Source organism: Clupea harengus, chromosome 1 (assembly GCF_900700415.2).
Source record: "Clupea harengus chromosome 1, Ch_v2.0.2, whole genome shotgun sequence".
Taxonomy (NCBI): Eukaryota; Metazoa; Chordata; class Actinopteri; order Clupeiformes; family Clupeidae; genus Clupea; species Clupea harengus.
The window spans coordinates 24,413,919-24,424,076 of NC_045152.1; the positions used below are offsets into that span (position 1 = coordinate 24,413,919).

A 10,158-nucleotide genomic window follows, 5' to 3' on the forward strand; every position below is an offset into this window, starting at 1 on the left:
GCTCCCAGAGTGTTTCTGTGTTCTCCAGTGACTTCTCTCGGTGTGTAAATCAATGTAACAACTTTTTTTAGCAACCTGTTTTTATAGGTAATATATTTTGGCATCTTCAAATACATTTTGATGGTATGGTTAAGGTCAAGCTATGCTCTTGTTTTGTGGTCCAATACAGATCACCTTTTAAAAATAAAAAGTTTTCACAGCACTTAAAGGCACCAGTTAGCATGCGAGTCAGCTTTATCTGTGCCAACTGTTGGTGTTTGAAGGGTTTTTGCATGCCTTGAGGTAGTTAACTTGCCAGTTTTAGACCGACACCTCTGCCAAAACGCCTTACGGTTGCTTTAATTGGGTCTAATGTTGACTATTCCGAGTCTATATTTTGTAGTTCTAGAGGCTTTTAAACTTGAAATGTTTTGAGTTTGCTTTACAAAAACCTACAGTGTGCACTTTCACCATAAAAGTGAAGTTTAAGTCAACTTCTCTTTGTTCTATAATTTATAAGCGGATGAAGATGGTTTGACATTCACATTTTAATGCAAAGTGGTAGGTTGTCTGAAGACCTGTGGCTTTTGAAAGCATGTTTGAGTGAAAAATTAGTGCAAACTCGCCTTTTTATAGGGTGCTTTTGCTGTGTCGATGCTCACAAGGCTTGTACATCCTGCGATGCTTCCCTAAGTATCTTTTCACATTAACAATCCCCTTTGCCCTGAGCTCACATGTGCAGTGGATGTCAACAGGCACTAGATAAGCATGTGACATATTTGCTGAGATGATTGACCGATATTTTATTATGTTACATAAAAACAGGAACATTTGCTTTGGAATGAACTGGTAATAGCCCTCACTAAATATAGAATCCAAAAGGAGAGTTGGAACTGCCCCCCCCCCCCCCATCTATAGCCTAACAGGTGCTCTTGTCCCATTCACTCTTACAAATACAAGTGCAGTTTTAAAATGAATTACACCGTGATTATCAAAGACAAAATGGGAACCTGTGTGATATCAATTTCAAAGAAAACTGACAACAAGCGTTTTAATTTTTATTTAAAAGCAGATGTTTTAAAATGACAATGGTTTATTCCTTGATTTCACTGAAATGTAAACCCGCTTGACAAGGACTTTTTTATTGATGTACTACATCCGTAAATTGTCAGATTTGAGATTATTGGAGAAATGTTAGTCTCAAAATGAAAACACAATGGAATTGGTAAAAAAATATTTTGGAATTCAACAAAGGAAAAGAAACACATCATCACAAAAACATAGATGGGTCTTAATTCTATTGAAATGTGTTTCTTTGCTCCCAGATATTCCACAATGCCACTCAATTTCCTTATTTAGAAATCTTACATTAAAGACCCACATGATCAGAAAAATAACATATGGTAAAGGTTAAATATAGCTGCAATGTCTGTACTTTGAACATAATGGTTTGCTCCTTGATGCATCTGAACAATACTGTACCTTGTAACACAGATATATTTAAATGAAAATGCTGCCTATTTTTAATCCTGTGGCACATAAAGTCAGCTGTGGTCAGACACAAGGCAGGTAAGGTGCATGAACATCTCTCAGTCTCAGTTCTGTCCCACCAGAGCAGTATAACCCAAGTCTTCAAAAGGGCCGTGCTGCATAAATGCTAATCTCTTCATCTGGAAATTAACTTGGTGCTTCTCTTACTATACACCACACAGCTAACAGATTGATACCAGTGTGCAATGCAAACGCCTGCTAATGGCTAAAATCAAAGATACTCAAGTGGGGAGTGGGTGTATTGAGGTTGGAGATATCCCTAGTGCCAGTCTCAACCATCACTTTGTTGTCTTAAGTTGGCTCCCATGGCTTTAATGAGGATGATGTCACAGTCGACATCTCGTCTAACGCTGCCAAATGGCAGACATGGAGACCACAAGAGGCACCGAGCAACTCAAACAAGGGTTTAGGTCTCTTGATTTTTTTTGCATCAGTTGCTAGATTACAGGCCAGATCGAATCCAGAACAGTCCCACCCGCTAGTCACAAATTACATGTTTATGTCTGATGCTGGTGTTTTAAAATGTATTTTTACAGCAAACCAGAGGGTTGCTGGGTTCCTCACTACCCCCAAAACTCAGCATTGTAATTTGTTCAGCTACCAAGTTGACGTTGGTGCCAAGATTCATGAGATGGTCCCTTGGCTCTTGGCAAAAGTCTCTCTAGACCAACTGCACCATTGTTGAGGTGCAAAGGGATAGAGCTGTGTATGAAGGTATTGAAGGTGAAGGTGAAGGTATCTTCCAGCTTTGGAGCTGCCCTCGGACCAACCAGTCCAAGAGAAGAGAAGGTTCAATCCAGTTGGCCCACATCCTAACCTCCTCCTCTTTCCTCTCGAGGAAACACTAGAAGGCCACTGGTCCAAGAATGCTCTACGCTTCTTGACAGTAAACTGTTTCCCAACCAGAGGCTCATCATCTGTTTAAAAAAAGGCTTGTCATTTCATCTGTCAAAAAAATAAATAGCCTGGCATAAATAAGAGGCAAAGAAGAGACGGCTTCTTTGAAAACAAAAGGGGGATGCCTCCTCATCCATCTTGGTTTCCCCTTCGCTGTCTAAGCTCGCTGTCTCATGTTTGAAGTCCCTAGTCTCCCCTAGGAGACAAGTCTCACACATCCCACACATCTCTTCTTTTCCCCCACACTGGATGAAAATACTCTTTGCCGTCGAAAGGGTTTACCGCCTGCTCACATTTAGCATGAGAAGCGAACCCCATTCTTTCACTCCACCAGCTCACTGGGCATCTTGTGGCAGCTGCTTGCAAGTCCTCTGAGATTCTGGATTTTCGCCACTTCTTGCTGCCAAGTTGCAACATTCCCTCTCCATGTCACTTCAGTCACAGAGCGCATTGCCACCGTTTTTTTTTCGGGGAGACAAAATGGCGGCTCGTAGAATCCACGGCTAGCTATTTACACGCGGGGCTCTCGTGGTGATCCCTATCGAACCGTGTTGGACACGGGTGTCTATTCTAAGGCCAGCACTAATCCACTATATCCGAGCAAAAGGGAGGATCAGACATGAAACTAAAAAAAAAAAAAAAAAAAAAAACATAAAACTCTCCCTTTCCTCCTGTGGATTGGACACTCTTAGGAGTGGAGGCCGTCTGAGCCTCGGGCTAGCATCTACTTGGGAAGTACACTTGGAACCGCTACTCTATCAGGGTGTAGGGAGGTTGGCTGGGTAAGGAAGGGGCGATAGAGAGAGAAAGAGGGGTTTAAAAGTGAAGGTGCAGGACTAGTCGATGAACTTGTGTGTGTCACCGTAGAGCCAGCGCTGGGGTGGGAGGGCGGCCTCGTTGAGGTGGCTGCACTCGTCACTGCACTTGCAGGACTGCACGAACATGACGGCCCGCTCAAAGCGCTCGCCGTCCGGGCAGGAGAAGCGCACAGAGGCAGTGCGCGTGCGGCGTGGCGAGCAGCAGCGCCCGTCCTTACACACTCCGCAGTAGTTGGGCCGGTAGAGACGGACGCTCCGGCAGCCAGCGTAGTGCAGGCGCAGGGGCTCTGGGGCCTTCTGGGTACGTGAGCACTTACGCCCTTTCTGTTGAGAGATGGAGAGGGGATTGAGAGGCGTGTCTGTTTGCCTGACCACTGTTATGAACATCTGAAGTGCAACAATCATCTTTAACTCCTATTAATTAGGATGGGAACATTTGGTATTGAATTTCTGAGTTACAAAGACCTCAGCAGACATGTAAGGACTACTTAGCTTTGAAATGCAACGGCATTCAGTGGATTAAACCATTGTTTTTGGCTTTGATACACAGATTCCCACGACAGTATGACTTCATTCATAAAATGGGAACAAATTTAAGCTCAAATTGACATAGAGGTATGGCATGAAAGCCCAAAACTAAATCCTCAAAGGCTTCTAATCCCTACATTACAACCAGGCCAGCTCCAAAGGCCCTAACACACACTGTGAAACAGGTGCATCAACACAGAGCACATAACTGGATTGTTACTTTGCTTATATGGAGCAGTGGGTGGTACACTCACAGCTGTACAGCTATCAAATAACTAGGAGAGACACTTATTAAGGAAGACAGAGAAGTGCAAATGAATGACAATACATCGCCTGTGCGCCCATCAGCACTGCTACTCAGGACACACTGACAGAAATGAAAAGGACTGAGCTGCTTCCCCAGCATTCCCCAACATCCGGCTGTTATGTTCTCGGAGCGTCTTTTGCCAACCTTGAACTGCATGACCCATCAGCTCCCACAGTGACAACCGCTAATAGAATGGGCAGCAGCCAGAAAGCCAGTGAACTGGAGAGAGGCTAGCTCTGAATTCTGAGATATTAATAATACCAATGTGAACCCCCAGTGGGTCAACCTTAGGCCCATCTGCATCGACCCACACTTCCTGCCTCATTAGGAGTGTCTGGTTTTCCTGGCCAAGCAGATTCCAGACAGAGCAGGCAAGGGTGTTGCTTTTCGGCCTTTCCAAAAGACATGCTAATTTCGTCCGCTCTCAGTCCCTTCACTTCCACTTCAATTTCAAGGAGTTTGTTGACACTAGCAGAGATACAAGCGCAACAGTGCCATCTCTGTCTCCAGCAGTATTCACTATAAGGATTCTCTCTCTCTCTATTGGTCCCCCCCCTCCTCTCGACTTCTGACAACACTGTCACAGATCATTGATGGCATGAGGGGGGGGGGGGGGGGGGGGTTGGGGGGGGGCTCTACATTGGAAAACAGTCTGTCTGCAAAAATAAACACACACACACACACACACACACACACACACACACACGCACATGCACATAAGCACATGTCATTACCTTGATGGGTACGGACATGGAGCTGCATGGTCGGATGTTGCACAGGCGGGTCTCCTTCACCAGCTTGCACTGGGCATTGTTGTTGGTGACCCTAGAGGAGACGCCCATCCCACAGCTGCGGGAGCACTGGGACCAACTCGTCGTTTGGACTACACACTGCTTCCCCTCCTGCTTCCAAGCTATAAGAACGAAGAAGAAAGAGTGATAGAGTGAGCGGTTGAGAGAGGAAGATAGTATGTGGGCATGAGAGTGACACCAGGAACGCGACCCGCAAGAAAGAGAGAGAGAGAGAGAGGGCAAGCATAAGATAGGGTAAGCGCAGGGAGCCCATTAGTAAGTAAGCAAGTAAGCACACAGGCACCATTCACAGAACTGGCAACAGTGACGCATAGAGTGGGTGATTACAGCGTGGAGAAAAAAGGTGGTCGACAGAAGTATGTGCTGTGTGAGAGCAGTGACTGTATGTGAGCGTGTGTGTGTGTGTGTGTGTGTGAAGGAGAGGGAGAGAGAGGGAGAGTGTGAGGGAGTGAGTGTTGCTGGTGCCTAAGGATTCAGTGGAAACCACTCTGTGTATGGCTAAAACACTGTCACACAGAGAGAGAAGCGCGGAGGGGAAAACGACTCAGGCTCACAGTGGGGTCAATTGTGCCTTCTGCTCGAGTACAAACAGGCCACACTCCAGAGAGGAAAAGAAACAGGCGGCAGACTGAAGCAACAGGGCGACAACACCCACCCCCCACGCTAATCCATTCAACCCCCTCTCCTTCTTACCGGCCAGGTGCTTGTGACTGCGTGGTTTGTCCCACTTCTTTCCCTCTTCCATCAGCTCGTTGCTCAGCGTGTCCTTGGCCTTGTGTGGGAAGCGCTTGTAGTACTGCTTGGGGTAGGGCTCCGGGTAAGGCTTGGGGTAGGGCTGGATGTGTGGATAGAGATAAGGGGGCGGCTGAGGCTTCCTGAACACCGGGGGCAGCACCGAGGAACCCTTGTGGCAGTCCAGGCTCAGGCAGCACTGGCCAGGCACCTTGACGAGGCGTGGAGCAGGGCACGAGGGGGAGGCCAGGGGCAGGTGAGTGGGGCAGAGGGGCACGCAGCCCACGGCTCCGTCCACACAAGTACACTGGTGCTTGCATCCGGCACGGAAGTTCTCCCCGTTCTGGTACATCCGTCCGTTGTACTCACACGATCGGCCCTCCAGTTTAGCTGAAAATAAAATGAGTGGGGAATCAGATGTGTTTCTCCTACTGATGTAGGTCAAAAGATGATATATTTTCAAAATGTCTCACAAGCAGTAATATAAGATATTCACTGAGACGCTAATGGACTATATACCACTTGTGGCTTTGATCAGCAGCATTTGCAACATTTAAAACCTCTGGTGCTAAGGTGAAAGCCAAGATGACTGAAATACTGCGAAATGTAAGAAAAAGCAAAATGGGGATAAAAAGCCCAGCAAAAAGGTTTAAGTACATGAAAGAGAGAAACATCTTATCCCTAGTTTTATGAAGGAGCCTCTCTTCTTGACACGGAGAGGAATTTTGTCTTGTTTACAATGTTGCTCTGCTTCAATCCCTCTGTGGGACTCTCTCCCAAACCCCATACCTCCTCAAAAAAGCTCCACTACATCAATCCACATAGGCCTCTTTATATAGAATCGGCCTCACCTCCATAAATATAGCCCTGTTTGTGTGTGTGTGTCTGAGTGTGTGTTTGTGTGTGTGTGTGTGTGTGTGTGTGTTTGTGTTAGTATATGTGTGTGCCTGTGAGTGTATGTCTGAGCGTGTGGATGAGAGACGTCACACTGAGCCAGTTATATTAGGACTGAACCTGGCACTAAGTGAAGGCCCATGAGGGCACTTGCAAGGATTCTGCCTGTTGCCGTTCTCAAAGCCCCAGCAAAATAAACCCTGTCCTGTCCTCGTCTTGTACTCAGCTCACCCCTGCAGATGCCATGGGTGCTGCCCACATCATTGCCGTAGTTACACTCCAGGCCCTTGTGATGGTCGCAGGGTTGCATGGCGTGGCAGTCCTGGTTCAGCTGGGCAGCACACACCTTGCAGCAGCTACAGCCGTCTGGTACCATGCTCACCCCTGGCGGGCATGAGGGGCGTCCTGCTGGACACTCACACAGAGCAGGGCATCCGGCACGAACCTGGAGGGGCACAGGGACAAGAGAGAGAGGGTTTATACTTGAGGTATAAAACATGATCAAAGCCAGAGGTAGGAGACACAGTAAACTTCCTTTAAGCCTACATCTGAGGCCGTTATTGAGATAATATCCCATCTTTGGTGTCCCACTTCACAATGGAAGGTTTTGCAAATCCCATCTGTCATAAATAGTATTATTTCTTTCCCACATAGTAGTCTGCTTTTTAAGTTTAAAGTATAAAGCTAGGGAGTTGGGGAGCCAAGCTTGGGTTACCCTGCCAACTCTAGGAGTGATCCATATTCTCCAGAAATGTGAGCTGAAACGCCATCCTCATTAACACAGCGACTCAAAGTCTGATTCATTCAACAGATATCCATTCAAACAAATAGGAGGGTGGTCAGGCTTACATATTTTCACAAAGTCTAGCTTTCACAGGAGAGAGAACCGCTGCTGGCTAGTCCTTAAAACCACCTTTGTGAAGTACTGCGTGAGCGCCCCCTCGCAGCTTGCGAGTTATTTCAAAACCTCTCCGGGTGAGCTTTTTGCATCTGAGACATGAGAGAGGATGAAAGACAAAAATCAGTGGATCCCCAAAGCTCCTCCCCGCCCGTTTCAGATGGCGCTAAGATCATAGGATTTCTGCAAGCCTCCACAGTTGGATCATCCCGCTCCTGCAAAGCCAGGTCGAGGGAGATTTGAGGGGTCTAAATTGTTTCCGCGCAGCACGCTCTGTCTATTTTGAGAGCTGAATGTATGTCACTTTTCAACATTGTAATCATTAGGTCATTAAAAGGATAGGAAAGGCTGGTAAGACAATTCGTAACATTCAAAAGTCCAAACCATTTGCGCATCTTAATATCAATAAGTGATATATGTCCTTTTATCATATAGGTGACGGAATTACAAAAAAATACTTCAACAAGTTTAACCAAACCACCTAATCAACTGCACATTCTGGAAACTGCAAATAGCTGATGCAAATGTAAGCATAGTTTAAAGAATAAAAACTCAATGCGTCACCATTTGTTATCGCAGGTGCACATGAAAAGGAGCGACAGAAGACGATTGGAACTGAATTGCTATTAAAGTAAACATGAGTTTGTTTCTGGAGGGCTATGAGCAACGAAAAGCCACTACATTTACAAAAGAGTTTCTATTTACAGTCAGTAAATCGGAGAATTGGCAAAACATTTGTAGACAGAGTTTACACACCGTGGCAAAGATCGCCATAGTGAACGCAAGAAGGCACACAGACGTCCTCATCCTGCCAGTGAATTAGTAGCCCAAATGTCTCAAGTCGTTTCTTCAGAGAAAGCAAAAATGATGAAAGAAGTAATACAAATCAAATAGTTGTAATCCCTGGAGGTAAAGTAATCCACAAATCCAGTAGGACTAGAAATGGAAAAACGTTGCCCAGTAGCTTCAGGTGTAGCAGTTCACAGAACGTTGCACAACTCAATACTTGAAACTTCACAGATTTAAATTCTGACCTCTGCTATATATTGTGATCATGTCTTTTACTGCAGCTCCGCCTACCTAGAATCGTCTGGCCAATTAAGATGCGGGCGTGCAGCCAGGGCATTCCAAAGGGGGTGGGGAAGGACGGGCGTTGGATGTCCAAAACGGCTAGCAGGGCTTTGGGGCGTGGTCACACATGAATGCACTCATTCATAAAAATTCAGAATTACTACATTCCAAAGAGGACCTGGCGTTTGGTGTTTATTTATTTATGTTTGAATAAAAATATTATTGATGCTTTAAAGTCGTTTTTATACACATATGTCTGTCCAGCCACTGCTTTGTGAAGGGCAAGATAAATATACTCAGCTGGCCAGTGCAGGCTACATTAATACTGGAACCTCCATAGAAAACAACCAGGAATTTCCTCCCCCACTTAATATAAAAATACTTGAGAAGAAAGAAAATGATAAAGCAGCCTACTCCCACTGCACTGTCTGGCAGTGCACTGAATCTGAATGTGTTCCTGTGTGATCACTTGTCATTACTATGGATGATGACTGCAAAAACAGATCTTTCTCTCACCATCTTTTTTACCCTGCAGTTCCTATTCCACAGATGTATGGTCTCTATAGCATCATCATCAGTGCTCAACCAGACTGTGCCAGTCTGTTCACCCCTGGTCTTCCTCACCTCCAGCTCTCTCTTCCCTCTCGAGATGAGTGCGGTTGTTTACAGTTTGGAACAGGTGTGAGCGCGGTCAGAGAGTGATAGGTCAAACACACTGCCACGCACCCAATAAACACTCAAGATCACACACCTGCTTTGGCCAAATGACTGTACCTGACACACACCATTTCCCCTCAACAATTCAAAACCAAAGCACACACTCACGCACACATGCTTAGACAGTCAGTCACTCATGAGTGAGAGGTTATGAATTCACACCTGTCTGCTGTGTGTCCCCATCACTGTCTGTCAGTCTGTCTTGGTCTTTCTGTAAAATATGTTGACGCAATGGGTTCATGGAAAGGATGCTCTATTGTAGGGGGAAAAGAGGAAAAGTTCTCCCTATAGGCAAACATAATAACTCATGCTCACACACGCACGCACACACGCACACACACACACACACACACACACACACACACACAGAGACACTACTCTGCCTCATGTATTCCCAGATTTGTTTTTCCAAAAAAGCAAGAGCATGAGTGACTCATCAAAAAACATGTCCTTTCCAGTTTGGGCACACCCACGCCATGCTCACCACACACACACACACACACAGGCATGTACACACACCTACAAAGAGACTTTCTCCTTACATCAGTTTCCCAGTTTCAACAGTGGGCACACCTGCATACACTGTCGGTCAGGAGTTTGGCATTGGCCCTCGCCGGTTTGACTGACATCTGACCTCTTCGCCTCGGCCTCCTGGACGTGACGGTACACCTTAGCTCCTGGGGACCGGAGCCAACTGGCCTGTTTTGACGGCTTTCGCAGCTTTTCAAGTGGAAATCCTTCGCAATATATCCAGGAGCCTCCAGTGGAAATGAAAAAAGGGCGTGCGCGGCGGAGTGGGGAAAAGGTGTGGGTGGACGTATCTGACGAACACATCAAATGCCGCACTCTCTCCAAAACAAGTCTGTGGAAAGAGCAGCGCTGGCCTTTGGATGAGAGGGGGCCTTAAATCTATGAGCCAGGGGAAAGACTGACCGAGGAATGGCACAACACCAA

The 10,158-nt window shown here is 46.2% G+C and overlaps 1 protein-coding gene across 2 annotated transcripts; it reads right to left on the minus strand.

The window, feature by feature from the left end:
- Nucleotides 1–1,024: 1,024 nt before the first annotated feature.
- On the minus strand, nt 1,025–8,450 carry si:ch211-106h11.3 (CCN family member 1). 2 transcript variants are annotated; one of them, XM_012825733.2, is made up of 5 exons: nt 8,173–8,450; nt 6,750–6,963; nt 5,586–6,014; nt 4,815–4,993; nt 1,025–3,569 (listed from the first exon to the last, which is right to left on the minus strand). In XM_012825733.2, exons 1-5 carry the CDS (start codon nt 8,221–8,223, stop codon nt 3,264–3,266), a joined length of 1,179 nt encoding a protein of 392 aa, XP_012681187.1. In that variant the 5' UTR covers nt 8,224–8,450; the 3' UTR covers nt 1,025–3,263. The 2 variants fall into 2 exon arrangements, with proteins under 2 accessions (XP_012681187.1, XP_031428689.1); XM_031572829.2 differs by lacking the exon at nt 8,173–8,450 and adding an exon at nt 7,368–7,815.
- Nucleotides 8,451–10,158: the final 1,708 nt, after the last annotated feature.